Source organism: Saccostrea echinata, unplaced genomic scaffold (genome assembly GCF_033153115.1).
Source record: "Saccostrea echinata isolate AGI-Se365-2 ecotype Australia unplaced genomic scaffold, CSIRO_AGI_Sech_v1 ptg000064l, whole genome shotgun sequence".
Taxonomy (NCBI): Eukaryota; Metazoa; Mollusca; class Bivalvia; order Ostreida; family Ostreidae; genus Saccostrea; species Saccostrea echinata.
Genome location: NW_026889813.1, coordinates 784,732 through 808,826, shown reverse-complemented (window position 1 = coordinate 808,826; position 24,095 = coordinate 784,732). Strand labels below are relative to the sequence as shown.

Below are 24,095 nucleotides of genomic sequence, written 5' to 3'. Positions count from 1 at the left end.
GACTTTTAAAAATGTAAAATATGAAATTATTTTATACTGATTTACAAATCTCGATCAATTCAATTTTTAATAGGTGAAAATGGCCTATCAAAGTTTTCGCTATATATGCTGTCAAGATTCAATACTTTAAATCAGATCATTCTATATGTACTTTTGTCCTAAATGACTAATGGTATCTACACCACTCACTCCTAACTAAAATCTTAAGAATAATTAAAGAAAAACCAAATTCAGCGGTGCCAACTACCAAATGTCCCAGTAAAAAACACATCAAAAGACTATGCCTATAATATTTTATATTTTTTTTTATGAAATCAACGTATATTCAATCAAATTTTTGCAACATCAAACTACATATCCTGAGTAAATATATAAACATTTAATATTTGTTTAATAAAAAGGAAAAAAGAAGAAGAAAAACTTTACAAAGAGTATAAAGATAGATATATTTGGCCTGGCCAAGAGATTAACAGCACAAAAGCTAATGGATTAAAAAGACAGAAAGATAGAAGAACTAGGGTACAACAAATTCATGACAGCAATAGCCTGACAAGATGGGCACTTATTTCAATGAAAAGGATGTTCTTTGAAATCTGCATTAAAAAAAATTATGGTATTTTTTTGGTTGAGAATTTGGAGTACCCTGTCCAGAGAAGTCGCATAAGAACAACAGCGCACAAAGAATGCTACATGTGAATATGCTTAGTCTACTATGCTATGCACCCATTATATTGTATATAAATACTAAAGGCTAGCGCACAAAATATTGATTTGCAGTTTGTTACAGCGCAATGCAAAAATGAACAGCACTTATTTTCCGCATAAAGACATACTCGGCCCATCTGAAATTAAAATTAATTATATGACATATGGCAACCAAAGTACGGCAGAAATATTGCTTTAGCATTGGAATTGGCAAGTACTTACAGCATGATAAGCACAGATGGTATTATTAAATTATTTTTTTTTAAAACAAGATGATTCATTTTAAATTGGTCTTAATCACAACAAAAACAGCTTTCATAAAACTGCTTGGCTTGAAAATTTTAAAGAAACACATTTTTAGTTGTAAGCCAGCTGTAATGTTTATTCAGCTTCAGTGCAATAAAGACTTTTTGTCTCGCAATAAAAATAAGCTGTGAATTTTCTTCTAGATATTATATATCTAACACATGTAACAAAAAATACAAAATGTTTGTACCTGGTTTAAGTGATCCCCAGTCAATGTCTTCCTCTTCCTTTTCATTTTTCTTGTGATCTCTGTGGAATAATTTAAAGCAGATTTAGTTTCTCACATCAAAAAAATTTTAGGAAGCTGTAATTAAAACATTTAAGATATTTTTAATCCACTGACTTCATTCAGTTTTGGCTAGAATGGATTGGAAACTTTTTTTTTCATCATGTTAAATCTTACAGAGTAATGATTATTTCAGATAAAAGATACTTCTAACAAGTAAATGATCATATATTAAACCTGTGTTTCAATAAATTTCTGTAATCCAGCTGGGAGTCTTTGGGATCTGAAATTACAAGGAAAAAGTATTGTAAGGTAGGTTTCAAAATATACCAGGATATCATTGACTCTGATCAAAGTGATAATCAGAAAGCAGAAAAATACAGACTTTACATGTACATGAATTACAAGCCAGCTGATAAGAACAATAGAATAAAACACCTTTACCTTTGACAAACACGCTCCAAGTTGCCTCATCAACTGGAACTCCATCCTGTTCCAAAATAGCCGTATACTTGGCCTCGTCTGTGAATCGTGATCGTCTGATTTGGATGGAACTCTTGTCTCCCTTGGTGACGATCTTGGTACGACTGTCGTTCTTTAGTTCTCGGCCTCCTCGAAGATAGCGGACTTCGGGAGCAGGGGCATCAGGCAGAACTTCAATGTCCAACTTACACGAAATGTCATTTCCTGCATATCAATTAATAATTTAGATAATTAATTTACACTTCTTTCATATTGAAGTGTACTTGTATTTGGGAAAATGGTTGAAATAGAAATCTTAAAGTACATTTACCATGAAAGGGTCACAAGGTAAGGTATATATTAAATTGAAAATGCTACTTGTTTCTTATTTCTTACATAATACTTCAACTTTTTTTCTCTTTTGCACAGTATACTAAAATCTCTTTTGCACAGTATACTAAAATCTTTGATCCACCTACCTTCTTCCACACTCTGATTGGAGGGCTTCCCTTTGAATTTGTGAGTTGGTCCTTCAATCTTTTTAGGAGGTTCTGCACCTTGTTTCTTTTTTACCACAATTCTCTTGGGTCCTTGTGTTTCATATTCCCCATTCTGTAAAAAAAAATATCAATTTCATTCCATGATAAGTTTTAGAATAGGTTAAAAAATTCTCTATTCAGCACTTTTAAACACATAAAGCCATACATTTCAATAGAAATTTATTGTAAATATAGAGCATAATAAATATTTCATAAACTTGTTCTTTTGTAAATCTGAAGGAAACTGTGATGCCATCTTTCAAATAGCATACAGCAACTCTTGCAGTTCTAAACTTTTGCTGTTTACATGTGGCCGATATTGAATGACTGATAATAATGTGTGACATAGCTGTGACATTGCAGTATAACAATTCTTATGTTGAACTGATAGATCAGTCAACATTGAAATTGTTAGACCGATGTGAAAAACATTTAGATTATTGGAGTTTTTATTGGTCATAAAAATTCAATGTTCGATAAATAGATAGAATTGAACTTGCCTTTTCAGGTGTTCCTTCTACAAAGAAAACAAGAGAAAAAAACTTAAAACTTTGTATTGTCAAAGACAAATATCAAATACAAATGTTAATATATATATTAGAGGAAATGTACAAAAAATTGTGGGGGGTAAAAAGAACAGAAACAAAATACAATATAAAATAAAAATTTATTAATTTGTATCGATGTGGGACAGGTTTTATAAAGTAATATATCATGCAACAACATTTATAAATGCAGGTAGGGATACTTTACAAACTACAGGAATTTTACTATATCAGCAATTATCAAAAACACAACACCTATACCTAAAATAAATTGTAAAATAAAAAAATGGATACTTACCTTGCCTCGGCCATCTTTTATAGTATGGTTTTTAGTGAGATACTTAAGACTTTGTTTTAACAGAACTAAATTCATATTGCATTCCTTTTCTCATGAAATAAAACTGAAGCATGATTGAGTACCAAGCGATCCACAACAGAATGATTAAATTCCACGGAAGCTGCACAACATTGAGTCGTAATTTTTGTTTTCCTCTACACCTACCGTCATTTGTGATGATGAGCGGAATATCGGGTTTATCATCATCCGCTTCGTATCCATCTTCCTCCGAGTCCACTATGCCATGGACCTCGTCTTAGGAACCAAAATTCTATGTCAGCTAATTTTTTTTTTACATCACATCATGTATATAAAAAACTGCTGTTATATCAACATTAAACAAATGACATTGAAATAACTTACTTTTAGTGTGCACGTGTGATTAATAGAAAGACATTTATGTTGTATATAATTTTTTAAATTGTTTGTGACATAAATTTATGGAGATTACTGTGCAAAGATATGTTTAGATATATGATAATATTGCAGATCAAAATATAAATGCTTTCACTACTGTGTGGGTTCCATTTTTTATACATTAACTATAAAATATATAATAACTTCTGTATACTTGAAAAAAAAAAAAGAAAAGAAAAAAAAGACCTGGACTGATTTCAAATTTATGAAAATTAATTCTAGCAGACACTTTTAAAAATAAATAATTGTGATATGTTACACATTCTTCCAACTACATGAAATTAGTAAACTATAAATAATTCTATAAATACATTCAAGAATGTATGCTGTGTACAAAAGAAAGAAAATATATACAAAAGAAGCTTAAATGTTTAAGTTAGAAATGAACACAAGTTACACCTTGCTTTATTTTCTGCTTTTGGCAGTACTGCAGTGCTGAAACACATCTATAGTAATGTGCAAGAGTTATTTCCCTTAGTACAGACTACATTGATACATGTACTAGACAGTATTTAAGTAAGAGTGACATTCATTTTTCAGTATTGATATAACAAGCAGTGTATACATGAGTGTTACATTTATTTACAGTTTATACACATTTCATGCTAGTCAACAGGGTGAATATGACAGATTTTGCTATCAGTCTTTGCTTTGTTAGTATATAAATGTAGTGTCTATGATGAAGTACCATGGCAATTGACATGGCTGGCATTCTGAAAAACTCCATTTCTGTGAAAAAATATTCATGTTCTGTAATTTCTCATTCATTTCTTGATTGAGGAAAGAAATGAAAAAAAGAAAAAGTACATTTCTTTTTGTGAATATTTCAGTGTCCACCACATGTCTTATACAATGTAAACAAGACACAGCACAGAGAGACAGTGTACATCATAGTGAACAACATCAATTAAAAAAAAAATCTTGTCACCCTGTTGACTTTAAGCTATTTTGAGACTTACCCTCTTCCAATATGGTGGTAGGTTTCTTCTGGTATGGTTTTATTTGCCTTGGTGAATTCTTATTGGCTGTTGACAAATGACATCATTTACATGGAAAATAATTGACATGACTGTACATAGAATGATGGACCACAACATGAAGGGGGCAGGGACACCTTACCCACAACAAGCCTACAACAGTGAGGGGAAACCTTGGAGCGATTTTCTCTTCGAAAGGCCCTACCAACCAAAATTTACCTTCATCATCAATAACAATTTTGGGGGCTTCGGGCTTAGTCTCCTCTTTAGGTTTTTCTGGAGCCTTAGGCTCTTCCTTAGGTTTTTCTGGAGCCTTAGGCTCTTCCTTAGGTTTTTCTGGAGCCTTAGGTTCTTCCTTAGGCTTTTCTGGGGCCTTAGGTTCTTCCTTAGGCTTTTCAGGAGCCTTAGGTTCTTCCTTAGGTTTTTCTGGAGCCTTAGGTTCTTCCTTAGGCTTTACTGGAGCCTTAGGTTCTTCCTTAGGCTTTTCAGGAGCCTTAGGTTCTTCCTTAGGCTTTACTGGAGCCTTACGTTCTTCAACTATAGGTGTTTAACAGGTTGTTTGTACAAAGAAGGAAAGGAGAAAGACAAAGAAAAATTGCATAAATAAAAATAAAAAAACAGAATAAATAAACTGAATTAAACTATAGTTTAAATACAAAGGAGAGAAAAACCTCAACAAATCAAAATAATATTTTTTGAAACTAACATGCTGGTAAAATAATATATAATATGTTTGTGAGAAAACCAAAAAAGAAAAAAAGATTAAAGACATTTGCAGGCATGATAGACTTCCACACAAGAAAAAAATAACCCAAGCAATCTATGCTGTTCTAGTGTGGTAATTCAAACTCTACGGTATAAGTCACCGCTATCATCTACCTAACAATATCTTGGTAACGTTGTAAGAATAATTTGTAGTTTCAATTACACTAAAAGTCTCGTCTTTTTAAATTTACCTGAAGAAATATGTCATGAATTCTTTTGTTTTTTGCTTTTTTCTTTTTTTTTGCTTTTGTTTTGGCTTTTTTTATTCTCTGTTCATATATATTTTTGATTTCTAAACAATAATCCTGTGTTATATTGACTGATTACATGTACAAAGGTACAAGCCTACCTTTTTGTTGTTCTTCTTTTTTCTACAAAATAAAAGGCTAAATGGTAAAATACCTGGCATTTATTTCAATCTTAGTTTTATCAAATGATCTTGTGAAAACAATGGATTTTAGCTTAGTTGAAAGAACATTGGTTTAAACCCCCCAACCCGATTCTCCCAAGTTTTAAATCTGGTGGTCTGGTAGTCACCTCAACTTTCTTTTCTTCTGGTTTCTTTTCCTCTGGTTTCTTTTCTTCTGGTTTCTTTGGTGCAGCTGTATAAAATTACAACACAAAATATCCATTAAAAAGCCAATATATATGTATGTATCAGTGCACGTCTTTTAAATCAAAATATCCATGTATATTTATTTTCTGGAGCAGATTGAATGTCACACATTCATTGGTTTAGACTCAAGATATATTCCATATTCTTATGTCCGACAGTTGAGAATTAATATCTGGAAATATGGCCTATGCATTGCATTTACACTTCGATGTTATTAAAAATAAAAAGAGTAGCAGATTTGTTGTGACTGCATCACAAATGATGGTAGTGTCAAGACTGGCTCAAACAAGATCAACTTCAAGATAGGAAAAACGTTGTAAATTAGAATCTTAACAGAAACAATTTTGTTAAATGTAAATAAAGGTGCCAGAAAGATTTATCAAGATTACTTGATGGCAAAAGGCTAAGATTGCTAATTTTTTTTTTTAATTTTTTTTTTTTGGGGGGGGGGGGGGGGGGTCCCCACTATTTTAAGAATGGTGTTTTGTTGTAGACTCCATTGTATGTATCATTCAAACGCCGTGCTCCCCCCCCCCCCCCCCCATTTTGTGCGGTAGGTCAGAAAGTGTACCAAGTTATTGCAAAAAAATATTTCCCCAATATTTAGATGAAGATTCTGCTCCCCCACTCCCTTTTTGATAAACATTGCTATGGGCCTGTCTTGTGTTTATGTCTCTCACTCTATGATCCCCAAGAAAATAAATCACTTATATTAGGATTGTTACTGACTGTCTATAGAAATATATCAGGTTGATCAATCTCAAAGATGGCTTGACTCCATCTCACTGTCTATGAGATTGATAAACCCAATATATTTCTGTAGACAGTCAGTAACAAACCTAGTAAGTAATAGTATCTTTGCATCCTACTAATAATGTAACATTGAAGATGTAATGATCTTCATGGAATACCATGAACATATTCTGAAATTCAATTTAAAATTTACCATCATGCAGACACTAATATACAGCCATGTATATATACTGAACAAACTCATAAAAATTACAAGAAAATGGCCCCTTTTTATAATTATATGTTTAGAATGAGTCTCAGAGATTTATCTTGTGCTTGAAAATCATGGGTAGGCATGACTGCATAATATTTTCCAAAGCAAAAGTTTCTAAAGTTTATGTAAAAGTCAGAAAAACATCCTCCAAAATGAAAATTTTAAAACCGTCTGTATCTTTTTGTTCATATATGAATAATAAAATATACTGCATTTTAAACCAGGCATCAATTTTGACTTTTTAATAAAAACTTTCACAATTTTGACCGTGATTTTTGATTTTGTTTGTCAAATTATGGGGATAAATTTAGGCTCTCGTCGTACTTATCCTTCCTTTTCAGAAATACCCTTTCTGACAACTCAGAAGTACTGACCTTTGACTCCCAAACTAGCAGAACAGAAGGCAGACCCAAACTGGTTCTTTACTTCCACCTTGAATTCACCAGAATCAGACGGCTTGACATCTGCTATATAAAGCCGACAGGTGCCCTTTTCATAGGTTATCTTGTATCCATCGGAAGGTTTGATTGGCTTACGATCCTTTGTCCAGGTGGCTGTGATTGGTTCAGTTCCAGTCACCTTGGCGATCAGATCCAGAGCTTCACCCTCTGTCACTGTTTTAGGGGTCAACTTCTGTGTGAAATTGGCACCCTCACCTTTTATTTGTGGTTGAAGAGCTGTGATGAAAATTTTTTTCACTTTTTATTTTTATCTCTCTCCCTCTCTCTAATTATCCTGCTTTCTACATATTAGATATACAAATGTGTTACCTTTCATGTTGATTTTAGCAGTAGATGTAATTTCTCCTGATGGATTCTTGATAACACACTTGTAATCACCAGAGTCTGCATCAGTTGGCTAAAAAACAAAATCATTTGTTAATTAGAACTACACCTTAGTCTATACATAAAGACCATATTTCTTTTAGAGATCATATGCACTGAAAAATTTCTGCATTTTCTAGGAAAATCAATCATTTCTATCAATTTAAACATGTAATAATAATTTTTAGAATTGCATTTCCCCCCCAAATTCAATCTTATTAAAGATTTATCTGAATAGTAGATTATATGCAGCCAAGTGTATATTTGTCCAGATGTAAAATATAAATAGATTGAAACTAACATTGGCAATTTCCAAAAAGATGAGGAAAACCCCTGGAGATTCCTCCTTCACATCCAGCTTGTAGCGACCACCAGACTTGAGAGGGGAATTTCCAAAATACCACATGGCAGTGGGTTTGGTCTTGGAGTTGATTCTCATGTCACAGAGCAGTCTCTTGCCATTGTCTAGAAGTCGGACATTTGGCATGTCCTTGATGGAAGGCGGGCTCTCCTTGGGTCTGCAAGTGCACGATTAATTAACAATCATATATTCAAGTATGTACCAGCCAAATAATTGAAGATTGATTGATGGCCATATGACCCTGGACTCAAAGTTTTAATGTCATTTTATGCAAAATAATGTTGCCTATTCTAAAACTGTTATAAAGAAACAAAAGTTTTCAATGAGGGAAGAATGATTTTCTTGAGAAAATGTCTGCCAGAAGAAAAAGACAATTTAATCGCACTTAACCTGGCTTATCTCTTAATAAGTTCCTGTCAGTTTGCTTTGTAAAGAAGAGAGAATTTCCATTCATGTTGCAACAAAGTAGCAATTAAACAGACATAAATAACTCTCATGATAGCCCAACTAAACGACCTTGACCTTATGAGGCTTAAGGTGGTAAATGTATATTGCTTTATCTGAGTTTATCTCTATAATTTTGGTGCAAGGCAACACTCAGCACTCATCAAGCTTCAGTACCTCATGTGGATCTTGATATTACTTTAGTGAAAACTTCATCAAACAGATCAAACAAAAAAGACCTAATTTTTCTCTCAAGAATTCAATTAATCTTTGCTAAGTGTTAGACAGTAAAATCTTTATTGCTTGTCTAGATAACTGGGTTATGAAAGCAAATAGTATTAGATGAGCACCAGCAGTTTCTAGCTTCAATAAAGGGTTTAAGCTCTAACTATTACTATCATAAATATAGAAATTAATTCCCTTTGATATACCATGATTACTTTAATAGTCAAAGGGGAAATAACTGCATTAATCATATGTATCCCAATGGTTGAATTCTCAAGGATTATCTCAAATTAGTTTTCTTAAGTTGATATCACTAATCATATGTTTAAAAAAATATTTAATGGTCTTTTTGAACCCCAATTTAAAGTACTGAAGATACTTGTGAAAGCAAAATCAGTCCCTCCTTTTCCACAATAACAAACAATCAAAATTTATTTTGTCATCCATTTATATTAGAATTATATCAACTACACTTTAACATCTTTTGTTTTGTCCAATAATTGGGATCTGAAATGAGTCAGGAAAGTAGCTGCTTATAAATTATTAATATCCAAAGATATTTAACAGCATCTAATTTACCAACTGTTCTTGATAATAAACTGGGAGAAAAAATATAATGAAGGCAAAAAAAAAAAAAAAAAGAATTCAGAATACACCAGCTTTCTTGGGATGCTTACGGTTCTAGATTGATGTTTATGGTGGCTGTGCCTTCCCCAGCATCATTCTTAGCAATAACCTTGTAGTTCCCACTATCAGCAGCTGAGAAGTTCTGAAAATTGTCCAAAAAAAAAAAAAGAGGCATTTTGTATGACATTTCTTTATAGATTGAATCAAATATACACATGGGATATAGGGAATTTAAAATCATGAATAATGCTTTTTTTCCTAAAATAATGACAGTTATATTTAGTTAGGATCTATTACTTATAAATCATAGATACAGGTGTCATAAATACTGATAAAAATAGTTTTCATTTTTAAATTTGCTTCTTATACATTTACTTACCAAAATATCAAGGTAAAAGGTGTAATCATTTCCTTTTTCTGTGGAGCGCATCTTGTAGCGTGGGCCCTGGTTCAGGACCTGTGTTTCCTTGTACCAGGTCAAGGTCGGTTTAGGACTAGCATTACAGTTACATTCAATGATAAGGTTCTTGTCCTTCTGAGTGACCTTGGGTTTCTCCTTAAAGGTCGGAGGTGTTCCTTTTGGTTTATCCATACCTGCATTGTAAGATTGTTTATTTTTAGGGAAGATGTCTTAAAACTTTGCATCTGTATGAAAATGATGTTGTAAATTTAGAATTGAAATTCAAATTATAAATAATATTTAAACTTTTGAGCATATCAAAATTAAGAGAAAGATGAAAACATAGGATGTAGGGAGGTAGAAATTGACAAAATCATTTATATCAATATATAAAAGATGGGAATAAAGTGGAATGATTTTAGAATTGGTGAACATTTGGAGATATATCCTTGGTGACAGATTGGAAACTGGAAGAAAACTGGAAAAAAGATGAGGTGATTGTACAGGTGTATACAAATATACAAATATCATTACAACATCATTACGACATCAATTGTACTAAACTATATCTACTGTATAATGTATCATGTAGACAACAATGCAAGTAAATGGTATGAAATAAAAACTGAAACTTATTTTTAATTTAGACTACTTATAAATATGGAGCAGGATGACATATGGACTAGTATGAAGATATTGTGAAATGAATGTTAATGAAGCTGGGTAACATATGATTATGGGGCAGACTTTTGTGTGGACACACTGTGGGTTTGTGGTCACACTTGAGTAGTGACAACACCAAGGATTACGTAGATCTCACCGATAATCATCGCTACTGCCAGGCCGTGTCGAACTGAAAGTGAGTCATGATGTAAATACAGAGTAAAAAAAATGTATTACAGAAAAAGAATTAGGTATTCCAAAGTTAAGCATGGAAGATATTTTCTTAACGAGTACTTTCACAAAAGATGAGTTGCTTTTCTTCTTGCCAGGTGGGATCAGGGAATATCTATTTTTAGCAAAAACTTTGGCATTTATGGTCAATTATCCTCAAGTCAGAGTACTTAGTATAAAACAACTAATTATCCTTGTGCATAACCATTATCCCCCTCCACTCTTTGTTATTGCTATTAAGTGGTATTACCAGTACTTTCAGTTTTTTTATTTCTTGTTCACATTTAATTACACTTAACCTTGGTAAATCAAGCCTCTCCTCTTCTTGCTAATTGTTGTCTTTGGCTGCTTGTAACTGTTTTGTTTTGTCTAATTATTCTACAGTTCTGTTTTGAGGGCTATTTGATAGTCGTACAAAATGCTCATCCAAAGTTCCCATGACACCTGCACATAACAAAACACAGCCAGGGAATTTCCAGCCAAGTTTTGACAAGAGTATCAATTCTTTATGGGAAAATGCCTCTTCTTGTCATCCCCAGATAAGATGGTGAAAAAATATTATGAAAAACTTGACTGTATCTTGTTGCCAGCTGCCTGTAAATGTAGCCTAATAAATCTCCCACTGAAGAAAATGTCCCAATAAACTTCAGTTTCCCGACAACTTACATTTACAAGGCATACCAAAAAATGTGTGGTAATGTGTATCTTTATAAATTTCCCCTTCACAAATGCTTTGATAATTTGATAAAATATAATTTCAAAGACCTGGTTATGCTAAATCTAACTACCAGAGAAGCTCAGAAACTTCAGATCAAATGGTGCAACCTGCATCTTGATGCTTGATCTAATCTCAAGTATTTTTAGATCATAAAATGAATTAGGGAATGATTTAGGTTAATATCTCTAAATAGCTAAAGAGATGCAAGGAATCTACACTCTGAATGCCTACACTGATGTTTATATCTAATGTGAAAAAAGAAGATATTTTAGACCCTATAAAATAATTAAAATAAAAACAACCATACATAATCTATATTGGAAGTCTATATATATAAACACTACATTATGCACTTCTTCTTTATAATTTCAGTATTTTAGAAGATTATATAATTAAGACATAAATAACAAGGTTAAAAATTTCTCTGGGAAATGTACTTGGTTGATCATGTGATCAAATCCTATAAAGCCCAAAGGGCTTCTCAGTAGATTTGATCATGTACCAACCAAGTTCATTTCTCAATGAACTTTTTAACCTTGTTATTTATTACTTATATTTACATTTGGAGATGAATATTCGAATAGAAATATTACACGAACGGCCTGCCGTATCACTAAGTTGTGACAAGCAGTGACCAAGAAGTTATTTGGTCATGAAAGATTGCCTAATTTCAATATTTGAATGTTAACGTTAATGTTAAATTAGCAATCAAGTTATGGAAATCACTGTTTAAAATGATAGAACAATGAGTGGTATTGAGAATAATCTTACTATTTTCTGAGTTCTTTAAATGTGAAGTCAAAAGCAGTGGTATCGTTTTTTTTCAGTTTTAATACCTTCGAAGGAATTTAGAGTTAAAAAGGTGCTATTTTGATACTATTATTCAAACCATTTGAAGATCTAATAGACATCTGTTGATAGAAAAAAATATCCATATTTTTCAATTATTTCATCTTCATCATTGCTATCAATTTAGTTCTCAGCTGAAACCAGTTTCACTGGGACAGAAATATGTAGGCAAGATATCATCTCACTGTATGATACGGTCATGCCATGACCTCTGACCCCTTGATAAGTTCATACAGAATTGAACATACCAGTATTTTCTCTTCAGTAAGTTTGACTGGGGAAAATAATTGCAAATGTAAATATTAAATATTGACATGTTCTTGTGTACAAAACCTGGGTTGCATTTAATTGATTACAAAAGAACTTAGGATCAAGACAAAGATTTATTTTTGCAATGTACGTATTTTATTTTTTATATTGATTTGTGATTTTAGTGTAAATAAGAAGAATTTAGTTATGTAAACTCATACATGTATATCTCACAAAATCCTGAAATGAAAATTTAGCACATGAAATTTTCAGACATAGTATTAAGTTCTTTTGTAAAACAAAACCCTGACACAAGACCATAAACTGACAACAGACCTAACTTAAAATTTTGATTTTAAATATCTTTGATTTTATTTTCTACACACACAAGTTTAAAAAAAAGAAAGATTTATTTTGTAAAATATTCTTATACAAATACACAATTAACAAAAGGCCCATGGGCCACATCGCTCACCTGAGCGCATTGGCTTGAATTTTAAACTACCTGATGATGCTTCCATGTCAATATAACAAATGGCTTTGCCGTACTTGAGAAGATTTTTAAAAAATTTTCCCATATATTCCTTTGTAAAAATTTGATCCCCCATTGTGGCTCCTCCCTATCCCAGGGGGTCATCATTTGAACAAACTTGAACCTACACTACCTGAAGATGCTTCCATATCAATATGACTAAACATAACTTTTCTGTTCTTGAGAAGAAGATTTTTAAAGATTTTTCCTATATATTTCTATGTAAAACTTTGATCCTCCATTGTGGCCCCGCCCTACCCCCGGGGGTCATGGTTTGAACAAACTTGAATCTACACTACTTGAGGATGCTTCCATATAAATATGACTCATCATGGCTTTGCTGTTCTTGAGAAAAAGATTTTTAAAGATTTTTTCCTATATATTTCTATGTAAAACTTTGATCCTCCATTGTGGCCCCGCCCTACCCCCGGGGGTCATGGTTTGAACAAACTTGAATCTGCACTACCTGAGGATGCTTCCATATAAATATGACTCATCATGGCTTTGCTGTTCTTGAGAAGAAGATTTTTAAAGATTTTTCCTATATATTTCTATGTAAAACTTTGATCCTCCATTGTGGCCCAGCCCTACCCCCGGGGGTCATGGTTTGAACAAACTTGAATCTACACTACCTGAGGATGCTTCCATATAAATATGACTCATCATGGCTTTGCTGTTCTTGAGAAGAAGATTTTTAAAGATTTTTCCTATATATTTCTATGTAAAACTTTGATCCTCCATTGTGGCCCAGCCCTACCCCCGGGGCTAATGGTTTGAACAAACTTGAATGTACACTACTTAAGGATGCTTTCACATGAGTTTCATCTTTCCTGGCCCTATGGTTCTTGAGAAGAAGATTTTTAAATGATGCCATTATTTTTTCACTAATTCCTTATTATCTCCCCTTGGAAGAGGGCATGGCCCTTCATTTGAACAAACTTGAATCCCCTTTACCCAAGGATACTTTGTGGCAAGTTTGGTTGAAATTGGCCCAGTGGTTCTTGAGAAGAAGTCGAAAATGTGAAAAGTTTACAGACAGAGGGACAGACGGACGCCGGACAAAATGTGATCAGAAAAGCTCACTTGAGCTTTCAGCTCAGGTGAGCTAAAAATATTATTTCATTATTAAAATTATTTCAAATATATCTCAATTTTAAAAATGTTGACTTTATTCTGTTCTCAGTTAATGGTCTGGAGACCTGTCGTCTTTCAATTAGTAGTATGAACAATCTTATACAAAGGACAAAATATATTGCTTGGTATATGACTTTTCATTCCTGACATAAGATTTACCTTGGAAGTTAAGGGTGATTGTAGCATTGGATTCTCCCAATTCATTGACAGCTGTAGCTTTATACTGACCGCCATCATCCGCTTTTGGATCCTATAAAGAAGAGACATAAAACATCTTATATCCATATTACCAAACAAAGCCTTACATCACAGATTAACAGTAAATTATCACACATTCTTTACTTTCTAATAATGACTACTTTTCCAAGTTGCCCCAAACATTTTTACTACTTCAGAGGTATATTAATTGGTATATGCCTTCAGCATAATTAAATCAACTCCAATTCAAATTGCACTTGTTATACATGTACCAAGCTTGATAAGAAACAAAATCTCCTTTTCCCAATAATGAAATCAAAAAAGAAAAAAAAAGTTCCACTTTGCACCCAAATCTTACTTATCTGTGATATAGATAAAATTCCCTTCGAATTCTTTCATTTTCATTTAGTACCACCCTTCATACAATCAATTAAAATTTAGAATGACGAGAACATTCAAAAATCTGTTTCATTTACACAAGAACTTTATAATAAAATGGAGTTTTATTGCAACAAAAATTGTGTATTTTTTTTCTTTATCTCATAATTGGCTGTGTGCAGTAAACAAATACACTTTGAATGGCATTTGAGATAAATTGGAGTTGACTGCAGATTTCAGAGTGAGATGTGAAAATTTTTTTTGGTCGAAAAAGCATTTTATTGTAATGGAACTTCCTCTTTCCATTGGTTTTCAACAAGGAAAATATTTTAAGGCTTGACGCCTATAACAAATTAAATGCATGTCAGATGGTTTCTTTCAACAAGGAATTTATCTGTGGAAAGCTTATCGCTACTATCTGGGTTCAATTCTAGTGTAAAATAATTAAATATGTAAACAATGGGATACCTGCAGTTCTGTATCTGGCATTCATGAATTTTTAGATACAATGTCCTGTCTAAATCTTTCTTATTTTTCCATACATACGTTACCAAAAAAATGTACTAAGTATTTTGGCAGACTAGGTAGTCTTGCATAAACAGTTTACTATACAAGTCAGAGCAATTTTGAAAAAAAAAAAATAAATAGGCTTGTGGGCTCGACTTAGGACAAGAAGTACAGAAATGTGTAGCATGTTGACTGCTATACTTGTGGAATGCATTCAGAAGCCAATCAACTTCTAGACAAATTACAGGAACAAGCCCATTGTGACAGCTTAAAGTATATGCTTGTTCAACAGAGCAAAGTGTGTTCAATTCTCCAGCCCTGTCTAACATCACCGTCAGTCCAGCTGATTTAAACTAACAGATTTTTCAGAGACATTCAATAAACAAAATCACTGAAAAACAAATTTTTTAACAAACAAGAGTATATCAATTGGACATCAGTCAAGAATTTTCCCATTGACAAGAATAGAAAAGATTTCCTATTTATACTCCATCTTTAGATGCTTCACATAAGCCGGTTCTGTAAAAGTTTCCGAATCCATTTTGCTGCAATTTACTGCACCATGGAAACACAAAGTAGAAATGAGATCTATACATAGAAACCAGACATATCATAAACAGGTTTTTATGGGTTTATATACGTAAATTCCTCCTCCCTATTTCTTCGTATCAGTGATATAAAGTTTAAAGCTTGAACTGCTGGGATTGCATCTAACTTGAAAACATTAAGTAATAAAAATAAAGATTGATAGCCACAAATTTCAACAATAGTCTATATGTTATTTAATAGGTTAATACCTTTTTATTTCAAGGGGTTTATTTATGTTGCTTATTAATTTTGATATCAAATGAATATTATAGCCTGCTGTTTTTGTCAATTATATAGCCATAAAATTAAAAAAAAACAACTTTTTTTTCCATTTCATTGTCACTTTTGCTTTATTTCATAAGAAATTCATCTTAATTTCTCTATTTTTCCTTATTTTTCTATCTGTTCAAAAAATTCCACACAATCTTCAGTCCATTCATGTTACACATATACCGGTATGTACCGTATATACTCGCCTATCAGTCGGTTTTTGGGGAGTTAAACTTAGGTCCAAAACTCTTTATCTGACTTATACGCGAGTTATAAAAAGATTGATATTTTAGCGAGTCAATCACTCCAATTTAAGCTTAAAAAATACAACCAACTTATAGGCGGACCGACTTATAGGCGAGTATATACGGTATGCATATTGAGGAGATAAAGGAAGTCCAATACCTGCATGAGGATAAAACACTGAAGTTTAATTTTTTAGGCACTATTTTAGAAGATGATCTTTAAAAATGTTTAGTTAGCATGTAAAAGTTCCTTACGACATCACAATGATAAAACACACCTAATATACATAGCAGTTTTCCTGCACAACTAAAAACAGCTTTCTTTATCATCATGCTTGAGTACAAGCATTCACTGCAGTGTAAACTCACCACAATGTTATGCTTTCTCTATGCTAAACAGGTTTCCATAAATGACTGTGTATTCCCCTATCTTGGCAAACACGTAGTCATGTCTTCATTGATAAACCCGATTGTGTGCAGATAACCTTATTTCCTTGTTTTTTCTGTAAATCCTGATAAAATTATGATGCATCCTCACTGCTGCACCTCCCACTATTACTCAAATTCTCCCTCTTCATCTTGATAAACTAATTCAGTTACAAAGTGTTTATTGTGGGAAAACATAAATGGAGATAATACTACAAGGTAATTCAACTGCAAGACAATTACCTTTAGTTAAATAAAAATGAGGCATTTAAACTCCATTCCACTTGGTAATGGTATTCATTATTCCTGATTCAAGTTTATCAAATAAATGTTTACTTAATGGCTACTTAGAAATGCGATGAACTCATCAAACTAATCAACTTGGCAATCACTTAAAATGTCCACCTAGAATTAATTATATCATCTTGCCACTTTATCTTCATTTCTGAGATCTTTTTGATCTTAAAAAATAAAGTTACAGTGATGTTTTTTTAAATCTTCTTTAAACTACTTTTTCAACCATTTCTCTTCCAAATTCTTTCCAATTCATTAAATGTACAAAATAACTTCTCTATATTTCTTCATTTAATCTTATTAGTTTGGATGCCATTTAACATACAGCATGTCTAGGATGAAAAAGTTTGCTTACAAAAGTGAGAAAAATTACACCAATAGACGTAAATTATGTAGAAATAATATTCATTATAGTTATAAATAAAAAAATAAAGAGACCTAGAAATTGATTTTCAAGGAGTATAAACCCTTGCACTGAACAGTAGCACAGAATATGCTCATAGACACAAGTAAGCTAAGTCCTATTTTAATTCTCCACTGATTATATGAAGCAAAATGCAGGGCACCTTAAATTGGTACTATAGTGTACAACACATACATGTACATCCCTGATTAATATATCAAGGTCAGGACCTCTATAGATGCTCTTGCCAAGCCTTGCCAGAAACCCAGTAAATGTTTAGATACCAGGATACTCTCCACTGCAATACCAGAGACAAGCATCTTTATGACTTTTCCTACTTAGTCTGCTTTAGCTTTTTGTTATTAATAAACTGCTGAGGAAGCACAAATTAAGCTGTAGAAGGGAAAACATGGAGACTTGCCACAGCAAAGTATCAAAGTGACAAAGATCATTTTGGGGTTTTTAGATACAAGGTAAAAAATCAAGTCTTGCAGTGTTTATTTTTTTCTGCACCTGAAGGCAATCAGAATCTCACTGAGTTATACATAAAGAATTGATACCACTGGCAATGTTTATCTGTAATGAAGTAATATATTCATGTGTACATGATGATCACTTAGCAGAGAGAGATTAAAGCTTTCTTACTGGCCACCTCTGATTTACATGCCCTGCACACAGATGTCTGCCTATGTCAATAAACATTCCTCTACAGTACAGCTTTGAACCTACTGATACCTACATCTTTTGAGCTGATCTGACTCATTAATGTGCAGCTAAATGAGAAAACAAAAAGCTTGAGAAGAAGAAAAATTCAGTCAATGCTTCATTCATTGTTAAATCTTTCACAGGTGTTTTGACCATTACATTAAAAGTTTAAATAGAAATAATCTTGTGTGTACTTTTATTTTATCTCTAGATTCCAAGATGTCTCATCTACGAAGTAGAGCATGAAAAAAAAGATAATAAACTTCATAAAAAAAAATACACAAGACAAAATTTTGAATTCTTTCCTATCCCCTACAAGTTCTTGATCAGCCCTGTGATAAAAACAAGGTGACTGAACTTCACACGAATATGATAACCTCCTCTTGGGAACTCACCCAAATCATGAGAGCCATATCAAAATCAGTCATAAAATTCCAATTAAATTTGAAAATCTCACTTGACTTCCTATCATTGTTTTAATCCAAATTCTGATTAGCCCTCATAAAAAAGTGATCATTTTTATCAATTTGAGACAAAACTCCTCATAAATCTCCAGGTACTTAGTTTAGAGCATTTTACATAAAGTGAGAAAAAAAAACCCCAGATCACTTTAACCTTCTTGAAGATTAATAAAATCTTTTTCAAGTAGCAACATTAAAAATTTTACTGACTTGGGATGCATTAGCTTTAAGTTTATTGAATAAGAAACATTTTTTCCTGAGTGGAACTAATCAATTTTGGCAGTTGTTTAATTACCTGATCAGTTTACATACACTAAAGCTTGAACTACGGTACCTCACGTAAACTAATAGAATGCGTAGGAGTAAGGACGTTTATTTTTCTATGTATATGACACTATACCTCGGCAGTGTTTGATGTAACTCGTTAATGCTTATGGCATTGATAATATGATGGAGTCATACTATGGAGGTCTGTAAGAAGGTTAATTAATAACAGAACATCTTTATATCCATCCAAAATAGTTTAATAATTGCATTATTTGAAAGTTAATTTGTTCATGTCAAACTTGTTTTATAAAAATGGAGTTAATTATTAAAAGTGCAATTCCATTTCTTTTTTACGAGTAAATACACAAAAATACTTAGTTTTCCTGTTGTTCCATGTTACGTACACAGTAAATCATTGATAGACAATCTTCATTACTTCCCTGCTGAGAGAAGGGAACAGATTATTCTATAAATCCTAAGTAAGCACTCGAAAATTCACTATGTAGAACATTAATTATTACTTGTGAATATGGCTGCCAGCTAACCAAGAAATTGCATCATAGTAATGATCTGAGAGGTCTTTTGAGTTTCCTAGGCAATGAAGAGTTTTCAAAAAGAACAGAAGATTCCATCAAAACTAATGGTAATTGCCTATTGATTCAGATATTCAATGTTTATAACAAATATTTTGTGTTTTCCATTATAAATGAATTGTTTTTCTTCACAGTTTTTTTTTTTCAATGCAGTAAGTTGTGCCAATGTTCTTTCAGGATATTGAAAGAATGAACTTTACCAACAACCCAACATTGAAAATCTTATAAATTTATGCTTTTTGTATCAGTTTTAAATCTAATAAAATGGCACCACATATCCTATAACAAGATATATCTTGTGTTTATTCAACACCTATCGACACTGAAAAACATGCATTTATCACTTGTTAAAACACAAAAACCAGCAGAGACTCTCCGTGCCAAAATGGCAGTGACTATAAAATCCATGTAAATACGAAACACGCTGAAAAAGTTATAGCTTTATCAGCTGTACCAAGGGAGATGAGAAGATACTGCCCCAGGTAACTGGTCACTTAAAAGTTCCCAATGAACTGTAAGCATGTGAAATATGTGAAGAATCTTTTTTTTTCAGAGAAAAGAAAGCTATGTTATGCTTATCAAGAATAGGCAGAATACCATTTGAATTTCTTTGATCTTAGGACCTAAACAAATTGTTTAAATTACAACAAGCAGACAGGGATACATTTATATAATGGTCTTATTCTACCCCAAGACTCAGTTTTAATCTTTCCACTCTGGATTCTCAAGTCTTCAAACTGAAAATGTTACCTTGATGGTAAGTGTGGCGACATATCTGTCTGGTCCCGAGGCGTCTTTTTTCAGAGCAATGATGTAACGTCCCCCAGGGGTGATTTCGGTATTGTCCCTGAACCAAGATAGCTTAGGTTCTGGTTTGGCCTCCACGTTACAGGTCATTAAGAGCTGCATTCTCTCTTGTTTGATGGTTGGTTTTGACAGGAAATGAGGTGCTTTGCCTTGCCTACAATAATGATTTTCAACTTGCACTTTTGATTCATTAAAACAATTTCTTTCTTCGCATTTTTTTCAAACAATTAATTCTTTTGACTTTTTTTGCAAAAACAAGTCCTCATAATATAGCAGTACATGTGAAATAAAATATTCAAGGATTTTGAGTGTAAATCTTGTTCACTGTTTCAATTTGTAAAAGATTTTTTCTTTAAATCAGTTACTTTACAGTAAATTTACATGATTCTGTCTACATGTATATGTGTTACACATAAAATGCATCTATCATGCAAATCTGTAACTTCTGTACGTCTAGCCACCAGGTAAATTATGTATATACTATCTCATCTTTTATCTGATGATTCTTTTTTTCACCTAACAATATGAAGTCAGTATTTCTACATTGTAAAGCTGCCAAAGCTATCCAGGAATCATTTACGTGTTTTCCCTATGCTTTTAAACCTTTCAGACATGTGATTAATGTAATGTTTCTCCTTGTATACTGAAGAGATTCTTGTAAACTCTATAGTTTCCATAGATACGCGATGAGCATGTAAACTTATGCAACTATATCATCCCCTTAGTGTGCAGGTGTTACCATTCAAAATTCCCACAAAAATACTCACGGAGGCTTTTTTCCTGAAAAAGAAATACGAAAATTTAAAATTCAAATCCTTTTCCAATTCAAACTTATGCAAATTCAAATATTATTATTGCAGTATCATTCACAAAAACTTGTAATACATTTCTATTGTTATTCATTAATTTCTTCAAATTTTCTCAGTCTTTAACTTTCAAAACTTTCTTTCAAAATTATCCTAAGTGTCCTGATAGACATCCCTTATCATTAGAGAGTCATGTTATTTTTTTAACTTTTCTGATTCCCTAAGCTTTACAGAAAAAGCCGTGTCTTCATGACATAAAAATTTAGAGCATTCCATATAGACAGCTGGACAATAAATACCTTCAAAGTTCAATGTAATAGTTGCTGTGGATTCTCCAAGGTTATTTTTGGCCACTGCCTTGTACTCCCCTCCATCTTGCATCCCCCCACCAGATATCTCCATGGAAACACTGTGGGTGTTCTTGTCTGAGGTCATTTTCATGTTGTATCGACCCCCTTCCTTTAGAACTTCACTTCCCTTGTACCAAGTGATGGTGGGTTTGGGGTCTGCTGTGAGTTTGCAGTCAAAAATGATCTTGCCACCATCCTGTCGAATTGTCGGCTTGGTTGTAAATTTAGGTGGCTGTCCTTGTGGCTTCTTTGATTCGTCAGCTGAATTTCAAACAAATAAATTCTTTTAATAAGTTAAGGTGCAATGACAATCCCAAAAGCTCTGTCACTTGTAACAGAACATGGTGATACATGTATCGTCCATACCTTTGTGTTTGTTTCGAAAGAGAAAAATACTTGGCAAGTAATTGTTTTTTTTTTTAACCAAAATTTTGGTGATTGTAATAATTACAAAATTTCAAACCTCAGATGTAATGGAAAAAATGGATATAAATTCAACTGCAACCTCCTCAACACTACTTACATAAGAGAAGTGAAACATAGTGAAAATGAGTAGAACAAGGATTACAGATATAGACTGGGTCTTGAATAGAAATTCTGAAGTTTCATGTGACATAAAAAGTGTGGTCATTCACGAGTTTCACCAATTTGTTGTTGGTTGTCACATGTGGTCACTCATGAAATCTTTGTTTACACACATGCTCTTGTATTTGCACAGTATCTCTACATACATGTTAAAATTAATGAAGTTTTCTCCAGAGGGTCATTTTTAAACACACATTAACCATATTTTGAACTTCAATCACAAACTTAAGAATTTACAAAATTATGGACCATGTAACTTTAAAATATGTGCTTTTGGTCATACATCATTACTTTTCTTTATTCTCTAAACAGTTGATAAGTTTACATTTCCAACTGTCAGTTAATTAATGAAGTTTATGAATATGGGTATTTTACACATCTAAATTCTTTAAATCAGTATACTAACTATCAAAATTGAGTCTGATAGTAGCATTGCTTTCTCCTAAAGCATTCTTTGCAGTAACTTTGTAGTTTCCAGCGTCTTTTACATTCACATCATTAATTTCTAGTACCAAGAGGTATTTCTTGTTAGGTTGTGGATCTGTTCGAATCTTAATGCGACCTGAAACATACAAAAAAAATCAATAAGCCTCAAGAAAAGAATATCAAGATTTATTTTGAAAATAAAGTTTCTATTACTGTCTCATTACTTAATTTGAAGATGACTTAATTTTATTAATATATGCTTATGCATAGAGCAGATGGATATGCATGTAAAAATTACTGATGTTCATTACTATAAACATACAGTTGAACTTCGGTATCTTGAACATCAATATCTCAAATACCATGGATATGTCAAAGTGATTTGGAAGTTCCAATCATTTATTAATTAAGAATTTTACCATCGATAATCCTCGGTTTTTTCTCAGTCCCATCTCATTTGAGATAACAAGATTAGACTCTACTTGCATTTGTTTAAAGAAAATAAATTTGTACATCACTGAACAAGTTACATCAGCAAAAGTTCTTTGAAAAAAAATTGAATTCATTCTCTACTTCATTATAATCTGTAAAATAAATATAACGGTAAATAACCAGTAATGAAATAATTAATAAAAACAAACCTCCAGGTGTAATTTGCTGTTCGTCCTTGAACCAAGTAATCTGAGGGGCGGGGTCTGCCGTGAGTTGACCTTCAAACAACAGCTTTTTACCATTATCTGCTTGTTTGGTGACAGGTTTCTGTATAAAGTTTGGAGCAATTCCATCTTGTCTAGAGAAAGAACAAAAAACAGACTTCACACAAGCATTAAATCATGGATAAGAATCTATCTATTGGAATATTGGTTTGTTAGTATGTTTAGACAAGTTTACAGTCAGTTTAAGAAAAGCAATAATGTCTGTTATTACTTTCTGGTTTGGGTGTCATTTATCTTTTGCTTTCTTCCTTGCTTGTGTCTAAAATATCTGGTAAATTTTCCACTCTGAAGGCTAACAAATTAAATGATGCACTTCAGAAATGATTGTAACAGTGTATTTCAGTCCTTCTGGGAATTGAAAATAAATTGGAAGTGGCAGAAAAATGCAGGTGGATGAGAAAAGATTAAATATTTCCACCCATCACTATGTAACATTGGGACCGAAGCTGTTGGCAAAATGAATGGAATCTTCATGATGGTAATTCACAGCTGTTATGATATGGAAACTATTGCAAGAACAAACTTTAGCAGGTGTTGATTTCAGAGGATCACGATTTAAACTATAAACAATATGTGAGGTAGCCTTACCATGAAGCTCTCACTTCCACTGTGGGGGGTTCCGATATGGAGAAAAATTATCAAAACACACACTTTGTAACTCAGTGCTTCTTGTCTCCTAATTTATACAAAGCACTGATGATACAGGATATTTTTATCTAACATCCAAATTTACTCAAGAATGATGGAACTTACATGTCAACTCCCCGTTCCAAAACAATATACTCTTAGTGCTCAGATTATCAGCTGATGATGTAAATCTTAGACACTGTATATATAAAAGTGCTTGCACTTTGGAAAGAAATCAGATCATACCATTTTTCATTGTTTTAATTAATATGTGGAAATTTTTGC

The 24,095-nt window shown here is 32.6% G+C and overlaps 1 protein-coding gene across 10 annotated transcripts in view; it reads right to left on the bottom strand.

The window, feature by feature from the left end:
• The window catches only part of LOC133175862 (twitchin-like), a 79,320-nt gene that overhangs the window by 43,673 nt on the left and 11,552 nt on the right, over positions 1-24,095 (bottom strand). For 6 of the 10 annotated variants that reach the window (XM_061310993.1, XM_061310998.1, XM_061310996.1 and 3 more), the window contains exons 4-23: positions 23,109-23,257; positions 22,448-22,603; positions 21,406-21,717; positions 21,068-21,080; positions 20,244-20,454; positions 14,318-14,408; positions 10,603-10,635; positions 9,762-9,976; positions 9,433-9,524; positions 8,027-8,243; positions 7,672-7,759; positions 7,276-7,578; positions 5,817-5,881; positions 5,629-5,650; positions 4,734-5,051; positions 2,739-2,755; positions 2,179-2,311; positions 1,682-1,924; positions 1,475-1,520; positions 1,202-1,260 (exon numbers count right to left, since the gene is read on the bottom strand). In XM_061310993.1, the coding sequence (XP_061166977.1) occupies positions 1,202-1,260; positions 1,475-1,520; positions 1,682-1,924; positions 2,179-2,311; positions 2,739-2,755; positions 4,734-5,051; positions 5,629-5,650; positions 5,817-5,881; positions 7,276-7,578; positions 7,672-7,759; positions 8,027-8,243; positions 9,433-9,524; positions 9,762-9,976; positions 10,603-10,635; positions 14,318-14,408; positions 20,244-20,454; positions 21,068-21,080; positions 21,406-21,717; positions 22,448-22,603; positions 23,109-23,257 (2,783 nt within the window). Of the gene's footprint in view, positions 1-1,201; positions 1,261-1,474; positions 1,521-1,681; positions 1,925-2,178; positions 2,312-2,738; positions 2,756-4,733; positions 5,052-5,620; positions 5,651-5,816; positions 5,882-7,275; positions 7,579-7,671; positions 7,760-8,026; positions 8,244-9,432; positions 9,525-9,761; positions 9,977-10,602; positions 10,636-14,317; positions 14,409-20,243; positions 20,455-21,067; positions 21,081-21,405; positions 21,718-22,447; positions 22,604-23,108; positions 23,258-24,095 lie in introns of all 10 variants that reach the window. The other 4 variants (XM_061311000.1, XM_061311002.1, XM_061310995.1 and 1 more) reach the window with 4 other exon arrangements.